Here is an 18,706-nt window from a genome sequence, read left to right as displayed (position 1 = left end):
AAAGATTGGTCTCCTGTAATGGAAGAATATCAACGCTATGGGCGGCCAGTAGCTTTGACAAAAGCTATATTTTTGCCATACTCTGGCTCTCGATATTGAGGGATACTAATATGTGCGTCAGGTCGCTAACCCTGGTATCGCATTTTCCAGCTAAATTGTATTGGGACATTCGCTTATTTCTCGACCGTGCCGACGACCCTGGCGCCACGAACGCGGTAGTATTTGGCTAGACGGCCGACCGCTCGCCATTGAAAATCCTGTTTGTTGTAAATCGCATTAGAACATAATAGTGTGGAGCCCGGGATGGCCGAAGCCATTCGGGCACCGGGTTGGATCTCCATTAGTCACATATCGGGCTTGCCGCTCAAGATGCCCGCTTAGCCTCGATACACGGGATGGTCTTCGTGACGGTCAACCGACATTTACACCCTTGCCCCCGAAATGCCTCAAGCCCCGTCACCGCGTCAAGGCAAAGCCATCGTTAACTTATAGATAGTATGCGCTTGGCAAAGAAGCTCATAACATTGCCATCCGGAAGTATAACGGACCAGCACACAAAACTGTGTGTATCCATGAACGTTTATAGTCAGGCTAATACAGTTCAGTGAGCATTACTCATAAACGCGGATGGCAAAAAACAATAACAAAGATTGAGTGACGTCATCTTCGAACTATCTATAGCCTGACACTAGAACCGTAGCCATCATTATGTTATAGCCTGACACTGAAATCCAAAAGGACTGGCAGTTTGACGTCATTATTTGGTTTTTGCACCGCCAAGTGAGTTGTCGTTAGTAGAGCTCATGGAAACAAGTTATTTCATTGGTTGAACTATTGAATACAACTCACGATTTGTTTTCTTTTGTGGCAAATGGCTGGCATTTTGACGTCATTTTTTGGCCAGTGTCAGGCTATAACTTTACGATGGCTACGGTCAAGGTCGGAAATCCACGACGGGGTAAGCTGTGACTTGCTCAAAGCCACACAGCGCAGCGGATGGTGATCGAACTCGGTACCTTTCGGATACGAGGGCAAAGACCGTACACTAGAGACAAAGCTCCCCTATGGGATGAATAAACGGAATTTTCTTTTATTTTTATTAATTTTATAAATAAATGCAATTTCTTACATTGCAAAAGACCCAAAGTTTTGTATTTATTATAATTTTAATTCCATATTAATATTCCAAGGCCTGATCCATCCTCACCAGTGTGCACATATTTGCAGGTCTAATAACCGAATGCAATGAAGGGCCTGATTAAACAGTGTTGTAATGAACAATATTTTTTGCATCAGTTTGAGAGTATTTCAATTGCAAAAAAGAGATCGTAACAAATTGGGTTATCAGACCTGCAAACAAGTACTATCGACCGCGACATAATACCGTTTCAACCGATTGGGTTGGACATAAATTTGAATCATAGACCTCATTTATATATAATTATATATATATATATATATATATATATATATATATATATTATATATATATATATATATTGTTATTTATTTTACAGATCCATACCATGGGCTATCAAGGATGCCATCCTATAACCTGAACCCTTTCAATATGATGTTACTGTATGACTTATTCCAAAAGAAATGAGCATAATTCCAAACATACAAAATTGTTCCTAATGTAAAACGCGTTTCACGATACGTATCATATTTTTTTATATTTTTTTTTCTCTTTCTATTCAAATTTACCTTTACCGACTTTTATTTTAGATTTTTTCTTGAAATGTCTACTTACCCAACACAATAATTGATTTTCTAAAACACTCAAACTCAAAATCAATAATTAAATACTATAGATAATTTGTTCATTAAGACTATAAATAAATTAATGGTGTTTTGTTAAGTTGTTAACAAATATTTTTATTCAAAGTTGTGATATACAAAACAAGTTTGAAAAAGAAAATAAATACTATTTGAACCGTAACGAATGTTACGATTTTCCTAGAGTTGGTAAGGGCAGGGTTAATGTACCTTTGCATAGCTAAAGAATTAACATAAATCAAGATAGGGCATGTTTGAGATGATAAATCAATGGTAAGGTTTCTATTTTTAACTCATAAAATGGCATGTATGACTTATGGTGGTGGTAATGATGATGATATTGATGATGATGATGATGATGATGATGATGATGATGATGATGATGATGATCAACAAGTTATCGAAAATCATCATTCTCACATCTCTCATTCTTCTATAGCATTTCATTCACCGTGTTTTGTTGATAAAGGGGAAACCTGAAATGTCCTCATTTGATGATTAAATTAAAACTTCCATTCTATATCTAATGATTTAAAACCAAAAAAAAATTGGACGTTCATCTCCAGCAGCCTTGTGGAATTCCATACAAGAACACAATCGCCTTATGTCATTTCAATCCCAAATTGAAATCCAGTTAACAACAGTTTACAACTATTACTTGTAATTAAGTAATACCCATCTGTCATTTTAACCAGTTAATTGTCCACCCGGAAAGGCACGTATTTCAAGCTTTGACCAGAAAACGCGTTCTTCAAATATCGATCGATTTAAATGATCACCATCTCGGCAATAATTCTCAAACCTGGGACTTCATGGGGTCCCAGAATTGAGACATTTTGCCAAGATGATGGTTAATTTAATCGACCGATATTTGAAGAACGAGTTTTCTGGCCAAATTAAGTACCAGTTTTTCCAGTAACTGCAGTTAACTGGTTAATGTAACCAATCCATTCTATAAAACTGCATCATTTTTTTTATTTCAAAATTTATAAAAACTAATTAACAAATTGATCCTAGCGCCGCGCCCTAGAAGTTTCCTATTTATTAACTTATGTCATTTCATGTCATGTTAATATATGGTTGTGTACTTATGCTTTTATTCATTTCTTTCGATTCATAAAATCGCTCTGAGTGATATTGTTCGTTTTACTTTGAAGTGAAATATTATGGTGTCTTAACATCGACAATAATAAATTCCTAGTCAACCAAATGTTTTCTGTTGGGTTTTGTTTTTTTGTTTGTTTGTTTGTTTTGGTTTTGGTTTTTGTATTTTTTTGTTTGGTTTGTTTTTAGTTTTGTTGTTCTTATTCTTTGTTGTTTGTTTTTTACTTGGGGGCGGGGGGGGGGGGGATATTGGGATCATCTATGTATTGTTCTTTTGAAATTATTGAAGGGAAAACAAGTTTGCATCCGAGCGTCTCCATCACGGAAAATGACCACAGGCAAGGCCTCTGCATGGACAGATTATGACATTTGCCCAGAGATAGAACACCAAGCTGCATGGACCAGGCAAACGATTTCGTGAATCTAGAAGGCAAATCAAATTTGGGCCATATTTGACCCATCCAATCAAAACAGAATTATGTCGGAGTGAGTATGATGCTTAAGATTGAATGATTAAAGAAAAGTTTTATTAAAGCGAATGAGTTTTGGTCCTTAACCTTTTCCATGCCGACAGGAGGAAAATCGTCATATTAATTACAATTGACGTGCGCTCGAATGTATTTTGGGGTCATTGTTGTAATGGAAATCTCGAAAAAAAAGGACGAAATATATTGTTCATTATAACAATGTTAAACTAGGCCCATAAATGTGTTTGGATGCCAGACCTGCATATATGTACGCGTCGGTTATACTACAACCAGCATATCTTTTAGTCAAATGTATTTTATTCGTCAAACATTCTTTAATATAGTCATTTAAAGTTACGACTAGTAAAGGAGATCGTTTCCTGAAAAACAATTATTGCATTGCATTTTCCCCGTTTAGTTTAAGAGAGAAAAAATAAACTTCAGTCTTGAATGGGTATCGCTCGACGTACACTTACTAGATATGTCTCATCATCAGTTAGAGAGACTGATCAGGAAGTTGAAAGAGGTGAGTTTCATTCTTTGTGTCTTCTCATTATGTGAAATGTCGTTTGATAGTTGTGTATCATCAAAAAGAATTGTTGATCGTCTCCACAGAATTAATCAAAAATCAGAGCAGGAGGAGCTTATTTTACCTACTGTTATTATGCCGATTCCCCACTGCTGGACAATACGATTTGTTATGTTTATCAGCTAGTTGGGTGGGGCATAGAAATGGACAATAGATTTAACGAAGTGGTTATTCAGTATCAGATACTGAATAGTGCTGTGCCACTATTCAGTATCCATAAGGAACTCTTTTTTTATAGAGAGAGTGAAAAGTACGACAATCTCGGTTGAATGTAAATAAACTGCTAACCTACTTCCAGATTGAACACGTGCAGCAACTGACAGCGCGATTCAAAGTTGTAAAAATATTTTGATCGTAATTTTTTAATTTCTGTTATTGTGCAATTAACATAGTTCAAAATATCAAAATAAGAGTTGCATTCAAATACATTTTTTAATGTCTGAAAAGACATGGTTAAATGTCACTAAAAGTTCAGTGACACCATGGCATGGTGGATATAAGCTGTTTGACTTTGAGCTTAAGGTTCGACAGTTCAAATCCTGGTAGGGGTAACTTTGTTGGTTTTTTTCCCCAATATTTTTTTAATTACTTCTGTCTATTGATATTTTTAAAACTTTTGTTTTAATAATTTTATTTGCTTGTGATATACTTTAATGTTCATATTATACTATTGTTCTTTTATTATTATTATTATTATTATTATTATTATTATTATTATTATTATTATTATTATTATTATTATTATTGTTATTATTATTATTTCTACTTACTTACTATTATTATTGTTGTTGTTGTAATCGTCATCATCATCATTATTATGATTATGATTATGATTTTTTAAATCAAGTAGTTGGAGTAATTTAATCAGTTATCGATTTATTACGAATATCTTTTATGTGTTATCATCTCGTTGTTGTTTTTCATTATTGTGCTCTTCTATTGTTTATTACTTTTTAAAATCTGTTGTTGTTGTTGTTCTCCTTGTTGTTGTTGTTGTTTGTTTGTTTGTTTGTTTTGTCATCTAAGACAAACCCGATTCATTATAAATATGTGGCCAGACTTTCTGCCGTATTATATTGAAATTTACATGACAATAATAATAATAATAAAAATAATAGTAATAATAATAATAATAATAAATAATAATAATAATAATAATAATAATAATAATAATAATATAAAATAATAATAATAATAATAATAATAATAATAATAATAATAATAATAATAATAAAATAATAATAATAATCATAATCATAATCATAATCATAATCATAATCATAATCATAATCATAATAATCATAATCATGATCATAATCATAATAATAATGATCATAATAATAATAATGATCATAATAATAATAATGATCATAATAATAATAATAATAATAATAATAATAATAATAATCATCATCATCATCATCATCATAATCATAATGATAAAAAATAATAATAATAATAATAATAATAATAATAATAATAATAATAATAATAATAAGATAATAATAATAATAATAATAATAATAATAATAATAATAATAATAATATAATAATAATAATAATAATAATAATAATAATAATAATAATAATTTAAATAGATACTGAATATTAGACTAAAATTGACATCTATTTACTGTATACACGTGGTATTTTTAGGGGTGTTTCTTTTTTTACGAAACCTGCCAAAACACGCCAAAACCCGACAAAGTTATGGGAAGTAGGCAGCAGTGGGGAGTGAACCTGGGACTCAGGGAAGTGTACACCATTGGGGAGTGAACCTGGGACTGGGTTTCGTTAAAAAAAGCAATTACTTTTTTACGAAACCCCACAATATCTGACAAAGTTATGGAAAGAAAGTAACAGTGGGGGAGTGAACCCGAGACTCAGAGAAGTGTACACTATTGGGGAGTAAACCTCTAAGTCTATGGTTTTTCGGCGGGTTTTGGCGGATTTCGTAAAAAAGTAATTGCTTCATTCTCGTCTGGTACCCAACTCCCATAGTCCGGCTTCATTTCCCACTGGTATCCATCTTCCATAGTCCCAGGTTCATTTCCACTGATTTCCTCTTCTGACAGTCCCAGGTTCACTCCCAACCGGTGTGCACTTCCCTGAGTCCCGGTTCATTGCCCAATGGTGCCCACTTCCCATAACTTTTGACAATTTCGGTAGGTTTCGAAATAAAAGTACATTCTGAGCTCACTGTCCACTGGTATCAGCCTCTCAGAGTCCCGGGTTCAATCCTCATCGATGTCCAAATCCCCGATTCACTCCCCACTGCTGCCTGCTTCCCATAACTTTGTCGGCTTTTGGCGGGTTTCGTAAAAAAGTAATTCCCCCTCCACCTTCGTATTGCTTTTTTACAAAATCCAGAGTCCCAGGTTCACTCCCCACAAGTGTACACTTCCCTGAATCTCAGGATCACCCCCACTGTTGCCTACTTCAATAACTTTGTCGGATATTGCCAGGTTTCGTCGGGTTTTGTAAAAAAGCAATTGCTTTTATATGAAACTCGTTGAAACCCGCTGAAAACCAGAGTCTCAGGTTCACTCCTCACTGGTGTACACTTCCCTGAGTCTCAGGTTCACTCCCCACTGTTGCCTACTTCCCATAACTTTCTCGGATATTGCCAGGTTTTCGTCGGGTTTTGTAAAAAAGAAATTGCTTTTATATGAAACTCGCTGAAATCCGCCGAAAACCAGAGTCTCAGGTTCACTCCCCACTGGTGTACACTTCCATGAATCTCAGGTTAACTCCCTACTGTTGCCTTCTTCCAACAACTTTGTCGGATATTGCCGGGTTTCGTAAAAAAGTAATTACTTTTATGTGAAACTCGCTGAAACCCGCCGAAAACCATAGTCTCAGGTTCACTCCCCACCGGTGTACACTTCCTTAGTCTCAGGTTCACTCCCCATTATTTGCCTACTTTCCATAACTTTGCCCCATTTTGTTGGGATTTGGCGCATTTCGTAAACAAAGAGTAATTGCTTTTTTTATTTTTTCAAAACCCGCCGAAACCCAGTCTCAAGTTCACTCCCCACTGGTGTACCCTTCCCCGAATCTCAGGTTCACTCCCCACTGTTGCCTACTACCCATAACTTTCTCTGATATTGCCAGGTTTCGTCGGGTTTCGTAAAAAAGTAATTGCTTTTATATGAAACTAGCTGAAGCCCGCCGAAAACCATAGTCTCAGGTTCACTCCCCACTGGTGTACACTTCACTGAGTCTCAGGTTCACTCCCCACGCTTTGCCTACTTTCCACAACGTTGCCGCATATTGTCGGATTTCGTAAAAAAAAGTAACCCCCACCCCCATTCCAATTTTCATTTTGTTATTGCTTTTTTACAAAACCCAGAGTCCCAGGTTCACTCCCCACTGGTGTACACTTTCCTGAATCTCAAGTTCATCCCCTCTCACCCCCCCCCCTACACACACACGCACACACACACGCTGCTGCCTACCTCCCATAACTTTGTCGGATATTGCCAGGTGTCGTCGGGTTTCGTAAAAATGTAATTGCTTTTTATTACGAAACCCGCCGATCCCAGTCCCAGGTTAACTCCCCAGATACTGAATAGTGCTAGCCTAGATTTAATTAGTTGATTGAAGAGTGCATAGAGAGAGCGTATTTGTCCAGAGGGGGTGGGATTAAAATGCTGGAAAAGAAGATGAGTGGGGCGGATAGAAATGGTACTAGTCATTCAGATTTATGCTTACTTTTCATTGTTTAGTTTCCTTTATTAACGGAAAGCCTGTGCCTAAGTCATACATTATTTGCTCTTGGTTAGGGGCCCGTTTGTAGCAGCGATTTGAGTACGTTTAGTAGATATTGCAGTATAAATTCTTAATTATTGTTTTTGTCACAGAAGTAGTAGTAAAGGTAGTTGTAGTAGTAGTAGTAGTAGTAGTAGTAGTAGTAGTAGTAGTAGTTGTAGTTGTAGTTGTAGTTGTAGTAGAAGTAGTTGTGGTTGTAGTTGTAGTAGTTGTAGTAGTAGTAGTAGTAGTAGTAGTAGTAGGTAGTAGAAGTTGTTGTAGTTGTAGTAGTTGTAGTAGTTGTAGTAGTAGTAGTAGTAGTAGTAGTAGTAGTAGTAGTAGTTGTTGTGTAGTGTAGTAGTAGTTGGAGTTGTTGTAGTAGTTGGAGTTGTTGTAGTAGTAGTATGTTGTAGTAAATTGTAGTTGTAGTAGTTGTTGTAGTAGTAGTAGTCGTAGTAGTAGTAGTCGTAGTAGTTGTAGTCGTAGTAGTGGTAGTAGTGGTGGTGGTGGTAGTAGTAGTAGTAGTAGTAGTAGTAGTAGTAGTAGTAGTAGCATTGACAATATAGAACAAAAATTTTATTTCATGCTGTACAAATCACCAAGAAATCATAATTATTTGCTCTTATACTTTTACAGTATCCATCAATGCCAATCGCCAGGTAGTTATTCACACTGACGACGGTTGGGTTCATTTGTTTAAATGCATTATATATTTTTTAAACATTATATTGTGAATTCCCAATCATTGTCACTCATTCTGTCGTTTGTCACACTTAATACTGCTTGAGAGAGAGAGAGAGGGGGGGGGAGAGAGAGAAAGAGAGAGAGAGAGCGAGAGAGAGAGAGAGAGAGAGAGAGAGAGAGAGAGTGCTATTCGTTATACATAATATTTGAATAGTGACCAAACTTCGTATTCGCATGGTACCTACTGTCATTGTTAGAAGTCAACAGGTCCGAAATGTTGAAAGGAATTCCCACGTTCTCCTCACTTTTAATCCATAACAGCATTGTGTCATAAAACCGGTAGGTGTCAAATGAACAAGCAAGTCCAAACAGCAGGTTCAAAGAGGCGAATCCTACTCTTTGAGTCTCCTCATTTATATGCATAAAGTCGATTAATGGTGGTGTAAAATCAGTGTTGTGTGAACCGCTGTCGTTCCAGGTATGGTAAACTTAATTGGACACATGTCATTAAGAATGAGCATGGGAAGGGCTTAGATAGACAGATATATGATAGATAGATAGATAGATCAAATTAATCAAGTCTCCCTCTCTCTCTCTCTCTCTCTCTCTCTCTCTCTCTCTCTCTCTCTCTCTCTCTCTCTCTCTCTCTCTCTTGTTTATTTTTCGACGTATGTTTAATTTCTATTTGTTATCTCGTATAAACCCAACAATGGAACCGAGTCTAAAATGTACAAGTAAAAGTGTAGTTTGATATTTCTAATTTAGATTATCGTCATAAACCTGACCTTTTTTTTATTTTTCCCGTCAATAAATCAAGGTTAATCGAACTAAAAGTCATTAAAATAGAAACTAAATTGCACAGCCTCCCTGGTTGCATAAAACGGCGGCCCTCGACCTCTTTCTAGCCAGTTTCGATGACGTATTCTACACTGTTGTCATATCTGCCCCTCTCACTAATCTTGTGTGTGTCGTACCCCCCACCCCCCTTTCAAACCAAACACACACACACACACACACATACACACACACACACAATACACAAAATTGCATATACACATACAGCCACCTACAAACAAAAACACACACACACACAAACACACACACACACACACATTTACCCCATCTCCCTTCATTCTCTGCACGTGCATCGGCCTAAACCAGCACATTTATCTTACATACAATCTATCAGCAAACAAAACGACTATAATATATTAACCAAATTGTCACACCTGTACATCGAATGTTCAGTGTTCAGTCAACACTAATCTTTACTTACTGTGTTACTTCAGTTTTTATGAAACATTGTCAATACTCCAAGTGAAGACCCAAAATAAAAAAGTAGACCAAATAATGCTGACTTGAAATCAAGACTAGAATAAAGTACGTCCGAAAAACAATATAGCATTATTGTTGCTGCTGGGATAGCCAAAAGAGGACGCAACATTCAAAAAACAAGGATAAGTAGTAATTGTCCGCCATTCAGCCAGCCGCCTATTATAAAACTGACAGTGACAGTTATTACGTTCGCAATTTAGATTAAGATTGGTGAGATCACAACTCAGTCCTCATTTATGGCCACGCGTACATTTATTTCTGAGTCAAGGGTGGTGTTATTTTAAAGAAAATGACGATGTATATTTTCTCTTTGGTAAGTAGACATAATTGTATATAATAATAACATTTATAGTTTGTGAATTTTGTGTGTTCTGACAATGGACGTGTTGATCTGTTGGTGATGAATTAATCATCATCATCCATCGTGGCTTGTACTCTTGAGTACGTTGCCGGTCAGCTGTCTCCACGAATCACGATCCTCTGCGGCACACCTGTATTCTCTATGCTCTGCGGTGCGCATGAAATCTGTGTTGCTTTTTAAGTCACATTTGGCCATTCTTAGGTTATTTAGATAAGTCATTCTTTGTCTTCCTCTAGCTCTCTTTCCTTCGATCATCCCAGATATTACCAACTTTTCTATTCCGTCTATTCTCCACACATGTCCCAGAAACCGTAACTGCCTCTTTCTGATGTTATCGATCAGTATTCTTCTCTTTCTCTCCTTCTCCAACACTTTCTCGTTCGTACACCTCTCTGTCCATGATACCTACATCTCAAATGCCTCTAACCTCCTCGTACATTCTTTGTCAAGCGTCCACGTTTCACAACCGTATAAAAGGGTACTTATAACATATGTTTCTACTACTTTCATTCTGGTCTTCAAGTTTTGGTTGTTGTTTGACACAACTGGTCGCATTTTATGGAACACAATGAATTAATAATGCAGTCTTATTATTGTGTGTAAATGATTGACCGGCCTCGCCGTGTATATGTAAAACCATTTTGTAATTTATTGAATTATTTCATTCAGTGTTGGATTACTTGGTTGAGGGAAAATGAGTGTTTGTGTGTGTGTGTGTGTTTCCGAGTGTGCGTGTGTATGCGTACGCGTGCGTGTGCGTTTGTCTATGTGTGTTGAGATGTGGATAATCCTATGTATCACTGTAATGTAATGATTGACGCGTCTTTTCCGATTTGACATGAGACAAGAATTCTTCCTCTTCTTCTTCTTCTTCTTCTTCTTCTTCTTCTTCTTCTTCTTCTTCTTCTTCTTCTTCTTCTTCTTCTTCTTCTTCTTCTTCTTCTTTCTTCTTCTTCTTCTTCTTCTTCTTCTTCTTCTTCTTCTTCCTTCTTCTTCTTCTTCTTCTTCTCTTCTTCTTCTTCTTTCTTCTTCTTCTTCTCTCTTCTTCTTCTTCTTTCTTCTTCTTCTTCTTCTTTCTTCTTCTTCTTCTTCTTCTCTTCTTCTTCTTCTTCTTTCTCTTTCTTCTTCTTCTTCTTCTTCTTCTTCTTCTTCTTCCTTCTTCTTCTTTCTTCTTCTTTTCTTTCTTCTTCTTCTTCTTTCTTCTTCTTCTTCTTCTTCTTCTTTCTCTTCTTCTTCTTTCTTCTTCTTCTTCTTCTTCTTCTTCTTCTTTCTTCTTCTTCTTCTTCTTCTTCTTCTTCTTCTTCTTCTTCTTTCTTCTTCTTTCTTCTTCTTCTTTCTTTCTTTCTTCTTCTCTTCTTCTCTTCTTTCTTCTTCTTCTTCTTCTTCTTCTTTCTTCTTTCTTCTTCTTCTTTCTTCTTTCTTCTTTCTTCTTCTCTTCTTCTTTTCTTTCTTTTCCTTTCTCTTCTTCTTTCTTTCTTCTTCTTCTTCTTCTTTCTTCTTTCTTCTTTCTTCTTTCTTCTTTCTTCTTTCTTCTTTCTCTTCTTTCTTCTTCTTCTTCTCTTCTTTCTTCTTTCTTCTTTCTTCTTCTTCTTCTTTCTTCTTTCCTTTCTTCTTTCTTCTTCTTTCTTCTTTCTTTCTTTCTCTTTCTTCTTTTCTTTCCTTTTCTTCTTTCTTCTTTCTTCTTTCTTCTTTCTTCTTTCTTCTTTCTTCTTTCTTTCTCTTCTTTCTTCTTTCTTCTTTCTTCTTTTCTTCTTTCTTCTTTTCTTCTTTCTTCTTTTTCTTCTTTCCTTCTTTCTTCTTTCTCTTTCTTCTTTCTTTCTTCTTCTTCTTTCTTTCTTCTTTCTTCTTTCTTCTTCTTCTTCTCTCTTCTTTCTTCTCTTCTTTCTTCTTTCTTCTTTCTTCTTTCTTTCTTTCTTTTCTTCTTCTCTTTCTTCTTTCTTCTTTCTTCTTTCTTCTTTCTTCTTTCTTCTTTCTTCTTTCTTCTTTCTTCTTCTTCTTCTTCTTCTTCTTCTTCTTCTACTACTACTACTACTACTACTACTACTACTACTACTACTACCACAATTACTACTACTACTACTACTACCACAATTACTACTACTACTACTACTACCACAATTACTACTACTACTACTACTACCACAATTACTACTACTACTACTACTACCACAATTACTACTACTACTACTACTACTACTACTACTACTACTACTACTACTACTACTACTACTACTACTACCCTTCACAGCGTACAACCAGATAGTTATTCAAAACTCAAATTATGCTTACCCAGGTCAAAACGCGTTGCCAAAATTACTGCTTTCATCGGTACCGTGCACTCTACAGAACGGGTACTGTGTTCAGAGTTTGATCATTGTCTGGCATCTGCTTTTGTTACCATTTTGTTGGGTCTATATTTTCCTAAATTTTTTTCTACAAAAAATGGCAAAAGTTATCATTAAAAGTGCCATAAATTTTTAGGCTTTTAACTGTCGGTCATGCTTTTCAAAAAGCAAACTCGAAAATTTATATAACGTAATATCCTCTAAATGTGCTCAAAGCGCTTTATAAGCGGTCCCTAGCCAAAACAATATTTGATATGCAGGACGAGACATGACGCCTGTCAGGCGTCGTACATTTTATTCCCGAAAGAGACAAGGTTCTCATTTTACACATGAGCAGTGTGAGAGATTGTGAGTAAAGAGCCTTTTCCAAGGAGACAACTATGCACCACTCAGAGCGTGACTCGAACCCACGACCTTCCGATCCAAAAGGAGTGTCATACTACATGACCACACGGCCAAACATATTTAGCAATATGTTGATAATTTAATCTAAAGCACCTGAATTTCCTTTTTTTTTAAAGTATCCATAACATAATGTCCAGTCATACAGTGTAAAAATGAATTTAAAATAAAAGTTTCCTTACGGAATTTAATCAAACTTAGAACAAATTAATACATAAGTAACAAACTCGTTAGGATGTGTGTCCACCATTATCATCTATTACAGATCTGGCCACCGCTTTGTATCGCCCACGTCTGACGAGTTTTTCGTTTTGTGTATTCTGCACATGTGCGTGTGTGTTGTGTGTATGCGTGTGGTCAACTGTGGACATAATACGGAGTTATAGTTAGACACCGAAGCTCGCCTAACGAACGACTTGCCCAACACGTGACCATTTTTTTCTTTCTCGCGTCTAATCTCGTCACTCCGGAATAGAAAGAGGAGGCGGAGCTCATATGATATAACGCAATGAAAGTTCTGTCCGATGACGGGTGGGGGGATATCACCTCTCCAAAACTTACCTTATTATATGAGATCTTGAGATTCTTATCCAATCATCGATTGCTCGTTTGACAGTTCGCTTGTGAACAGTTAGGAGACCATCTCTTGATTTATGGGCAGGCGGCTTTGCGTAAAGGCGGTGAGTGTTGTATACATCAAAGAGTACCGCTGACCGATGGGTAAATAGTGGTTGTGTAACCCAAAAGCCCTGCCGTCTCGACTGCAAGGTCTTGTATGTAATAGTTGCGTCACCATCTCAAGGCTCAGGAATTAATTAGTGAGCTGATTCAAACAATGTGGGTTTCAAATTTATCGTATACGTAATCATTTGGAAGCTACAGAGAAAGGTGTTTTTGTGTAATCCCTTTCACACACACACACACACACGCGCGCACACACACACACACACACACACACACAAACATATACAAACAATACACATCCCTGGTCATCTATTGCCTATATTATTAATGTTAATATATACATCCCATGCTGATTGTCACTACCCCCCCCCCCCCCCCCCAACCATTTCCACCATCCAAGTACCAGCGGCCTTTTCTCTTTGATTTCGTATCATGGTCTACCCGAAGCCCAACACCTCGATCGTTTGTGGGTCACCCCCCCCCCCCCCTCCCCCCACCTTCCCCCGTAATCAATTTATATTTTTCTCTCTGTATAGAGCGTCACATGCACACTTATATACTATTGAATGACACTGACCTTGCCCCTCCCCTAACACAAGCCAACAGCAACCCAAGCTATCCTCTATCACGTGACCTTAGATCCGATGCTGCATACCGCTTGAGAGTCTTCACTATCCAGATCTCGTTCATGGTCACGTGAGAAGGCTATATCCGTTCGGGTTCGGCGTTCGGGTTCGGCGTTCGACCCGATTTCGTTAAAAGATGACCGAATTTCCAGTTTGGCCGCGGATGTCCAAATTGGGTTTTTCCTGACAATTTAGGGGAAAATTCTTGTACTTTTTTTTCAGGATTTCAGACACATTTCTAATAAATCACTTCTTTAAAAAAATAGAAAGAAGAATCATTTATTATATTTTACACATTTTCGGCCAAGTTAAGGGTCTGGTCTCGATCAACAAAACTGGCCTTTTTCCACCAGTAGTTTAACTTGAAGGATTAAAATAGTCTGGCAATTCATTGCACCTGATTGAAAGCATTGTTTAAATGTCCATTGTTTGACTCTCACGTTGTTTTCATCTGATATTTCTTACTGACGTGACGTACTCAGCCAACATGCTGATAGGCCGCCGTCAGCCTATCTGCGGTTTCGGTTGTGTGTGAGCCGTCAGTCCTGGTAAAGATGTTAATGGGCCACACCATGGCGTACTAAAAGAGGGCTATGGGCCACACACATAGCGTTTCACTACGTTTTGCTTCAGCTGTGCCTGTCCCTCAATCGTCCCTGGATGAAAACTGAGCGTGTATGGAGCCTTTAAGACGAGACATGACATCTGTTGGGCGATATTACATTTTTTTTTCGACGAGAGACATCGCTGTCATTTTAACGGCCGGTACTCGTTGTACACCTTAGTACGGCGAGAGAATGTGAATTAAGAGCCTGTTCTAAACGCGCCGCTCAAAGCAGGACTCGAACCCTGGACCTTACGATCCGAAGACAAGTTCCATACATCAAGACTGCAGAATATAGTTGTATGGTAATTAAAATAGATGTACCTGTTCGTAATAGTCTTCGTAATAGCACAGATTGCGAATTCTCGACTGCTTTGAAAGAGGGTTGTATATTGACTTGGTTACAAATATATCTTGAAAGTGAAAACACCATTCTGGTTTTGATTAAAATCTGAATTTTTTTTCTCTTGCAATTTCCCTCTTTTTCCTCTGGCAGTTTTATATACATATGGGATAGCGTGGCTCAGTGGTACGGTCTTTGCTTCGTACCTGAAAGGTACCGAATTCGATCACCCGCCGCGCTGTGTGGCCTTGAGCAAGTCACCTCGCTCTAGCTCACTTTGCGGCGCTGCACTGCGGCTGACGCCTAGGTTATTCCAGCCTTCCCTTGGAATAGACCCAAAGAAAACTTACCCACGGGTATGAATAAAGGGAATTTTATTTTATTTTTTTATTTTATTTTTTTATTTATTTATCTTGAATCTTATCATATTTTTATATTATACTAGTGGTTGTTTCCTAATTTGTCACTTTGGTACTCGGTTGTGATTCGCTTATTTTAAAGATACTTGGTTATTTTTATTGTTGTTGTAAGCCTTAATGCGGGTGGTTAAAGTATGTGTTTTATGTAAAAATCGATTCGGTGGAGCCAAAGTTAAAAGCTTTTTAATACGTTTCTACAAGTGGAGCTAAACATCAAAAGTATATTCTGTCAAAATTTGAGCTTATTGAGTTGTACAAATCACTTGTACTGTCCGTGTTCCAGTTTGGTTGTGAAGTCTGGACGATGAATGTGGAACTAGAGAGGCGAATCATTGTATTTGAGAGCAAGAGTTAGCGTGTGGTATTTAAAAATTTGGCCAGAAAATGTGTCCTTCATATATCGATCGATTTAAATGACGCCCATCTTGGCAAAAACTCAAAACTGGGACCTTGCTGGGTCTCATGTTGACAAGTGTTTGCCTAGATGAGTGTCGATCAATATTTGAAGGACACATTTTCTGGCCAAATCTTTAAAATACGTGTCTTTCCAGAGTACGGCAGTTAACTGGATAAAAGAGAAATTTGAGAGTCGAAGTAAATCGTTATCGATACAATTTCAGGCCATCTCCAATTTCCAGTAATCAAGCATCGATTAATAAAACAGGATGAATGAAATGACATTTTATCCCATATAATTTCTGTAATTATTACTTCGTCGGAAACGTTGCCACTCATTATGGAGCTGTTCTTCATTGGTCCACACCGTTGCAATCTTTTCTCTTCCATCCCCCTATAATACATTTTAACCTCTGCACGTAGATTGGGTTTCTATCGCTGTGCATTTATTGGCATGTTTGATACCCAATTCCTTATGGGCTCTTTGTTGCAATGGAAATCTCAAAAAATGACGCAAAATATTGATCATTACAACAATGATAAACTAGGCCCAGAGGGGTTCGGATGTCAGATTTGCATATTATGTACCTACACGTCGGTTTCTAACCTTTTCTGGAATTATTTTACAACTGATGGAAGGTGCCTGGAGTCGTTTGCTGAGTGGGGCACAGATGGATTTATCTGTTTGTCATAGATGGGGATTTCCCTTGTTAATAAACTCTGTATCCTTTGTAATTGATTTGTGTGTTGTGTTGTATGTATGGAAGTGTCTGTCGGAGAGATCCTGTGCTTGTTAGATGGAACTTGTAGATGATCTCGTACTTGATATAAAGATTTGATTTCCCTTGGATTTACTTTTGATCTCTAATTGAATTAGTTACTTTATGCATCTGTTACCAAACTAAAAAAGACAAACAAATCCTGAGAAAAATGCGGCATCGATGATTCAGTGGTACGTGTCTCGTCTTGTTCAAGCCTTTTTTAACGGGATTAGTGAGCAGATTAGTGATACTGCTTATATATATATATATATATATATATATATATATATATATATATATATAAATAAATATAAATATATATATATATATATATATATGTGTGTGTGTGTGTGTGTGTGTGTGTGTGTATGTATCATGAGGGCTTCAGAGGACACTAGCCTTGGATTGTCAGCCATTGGTTCGATAAGGATTTCAAGCAAAAATACTACTTATCTACCTTGGTACAATTTCCTTGAATGCGCAATAATTGATTCTGTTCTTATAATTTAGGTACTTTATAATATATTGGTTAACTTGCGACCAGAAGTTTTAAATAATATTTCTTATGTCTCGAACGATATGAAACTTTACAAAAAGTACTGAACTATCAAAGATTTTACAGGAAAGTATGAACTATTTTTCTATGACGCCCTCTTACAAACTGAGTGATTGGTTTTGTTTTCTTTTTGAAATCGAAAGTACGAATTACGAATCTGCTTTCAATACCTAGATCTATGGTTTATTTACCGAGCCAGAATATTTGACAAGTGGTACGTGATCCGCGGAATTCCGGAATTTTGGGATTTTGTTAGAAATGTCCCGCTGTTTTTGCAGTGTCAAACCTTATTCTATGAAAAGCCCTCCGGTGGCTCCACGGTAGATGGATGAAAAAAAATCACCAACATGACTTTTGTCAAATTTTAACACCTGTGCTCAGATGCGTACATTTTGGTGACGCTCCCAATTTAATGACGTCAATCTAGACAAACAAGGCCAGTGGTGTCGTTGGATGAACAGATGTTGGGTTGGGATTGGAAAATAAAAAAATGAAAAATCAATACATAAATCTCTCTCTCTCTCTCTCTCTCTCTCTCTCTCTCTCTCTCTCTCTCTCTCTCTCTCTCTCTCTCTCTCTCCCCCCCCCACCCGTCTCTCTCTTTTACCCATCTTTTTCTCTCAACCACTCTTCTATTACCTTCATGTTATGTTTTTAGAAGTCATCTTGTCATAGACAGATAAAATTTTACAATAAGTAATGGGTGATGATCGACTCGGAAAGCAAATGTTCAAATTATTTTTAATTTACTATTTTTCCTTTGTTTAGATTTATCATCTCTTGATGTAGATAGCCGTATGATTAATATTGTGAGCCTTTTAAATTATTTTCTCGACAGGGCAATTCATTAGATATTTACAAAAGAAGTATATTATTTAATGTTACGTAACGATCATATTGTGTATATAATTTTTGCAATTTGACTTGAGTTTGCCCGATGAAGTGATACATTTTCCTCCTTTATGACAAAATGCCATTATCATCATTGAATAATAATTTAAGAAATGTTTAGAATTAGCATCTGCTGTAGTTTCTGCAGACGATAGTTGGACCCATTGTCGCGCTTGCTGTTGATTCGCACGTCGGCTAGGCCGACTATCTAGATATGGTGATCAGATCTCCGACATCCTGATTCGGATAATCTACTGTTTCTTATTTTTTTATGGCCTTTGGCTTTATATTTATATATTTTTTCGATATGGCTAACTGATTAATATTGACTTTATTGTATTAGTCAACTGCATAAGTCTAGAGGGTCCCTTTGCTCGTAGACTAGACTTAGTTAGACCTAGTAGACTTGAACAGTTGCTAGTAGTGGATCTGATATTACCATATATGATGGAACTTGTACTCTGAATATATAGTTATGTTCATTATATGGATCTGGTGTTGCTAATATGACTGCCAATCGTATGGGACTAGTACTCTGAATATTTTGTGTTCTTTATCTAAGACTGTTTCATTGATAATGGATAAAGTCAATCTTGCTTAAAGTCAACCA

The 18,706-nt window shown here is 36.8% G+C and overlaps 2 protein-coding genes across 2 annotated transcripts in view; both read left to right on the top strand.

Annotated features, from left to right (window-relative positions):
- The window catches only part of LOC144967955 (uncharacterized), a 44,995-nt gene extending 42,006 nt beyond the window's left edge, over positions 1 to 2,989 (top strand). The window contains exon 14 of the mRNA XM_078905760.1: positions 1,518 to 2,989. Coding sequence (XP_078761886.1) covers positions 1,518 to 1,606 — 89 coding nt within the window. The 3' untranslated portion in view covers positions 1,607 to 2,989. The remainder of the gene's footprint in view (positions 1 to 1,517) is intronic.
- Positions 2,990 to 9,633: 6,644 nt separating this feature from the next.
- Positions 9,634 to 18,706, top strand: part of LOC144969581 (uncharacterized) — an 18,790-nt gene continuing 9,717 nt past the window's right edge. The window contains exon 1 of the mRNA XM_078908726.1: positions 9,634 to 10,021. Within this exon, the coding sequence (XP_078764852.1) occupies positions 9,998 to 10,021 (24 nt within the window). The 5' untranslated portion in view covers positions 9,634 to 9,997. The remainder of the gene's footprint in view (positions 10,022 to 18,706) is intronic.

Source organism: Berghia stephanieae, chromosome 3 (assembly GCF_034508935.2).
Source record: "Berghia stephanieae isolate SIO BIC M18660-M18661 chromosome 3, UCSD_Bste_1.3, whole genome shotgun sequence".
In the NCBI taxonomy this organism is placed as follows: domain Eukaryota; kingdom Metazoa; phylum Mollusca; class Gastropoda; order Nudibranchia; family Aeolidiidae; genus Berghia; species Berghia stephanieae.
This window is presented reverse-complemented; position numbering and strand designations above follow the sequence as displayed.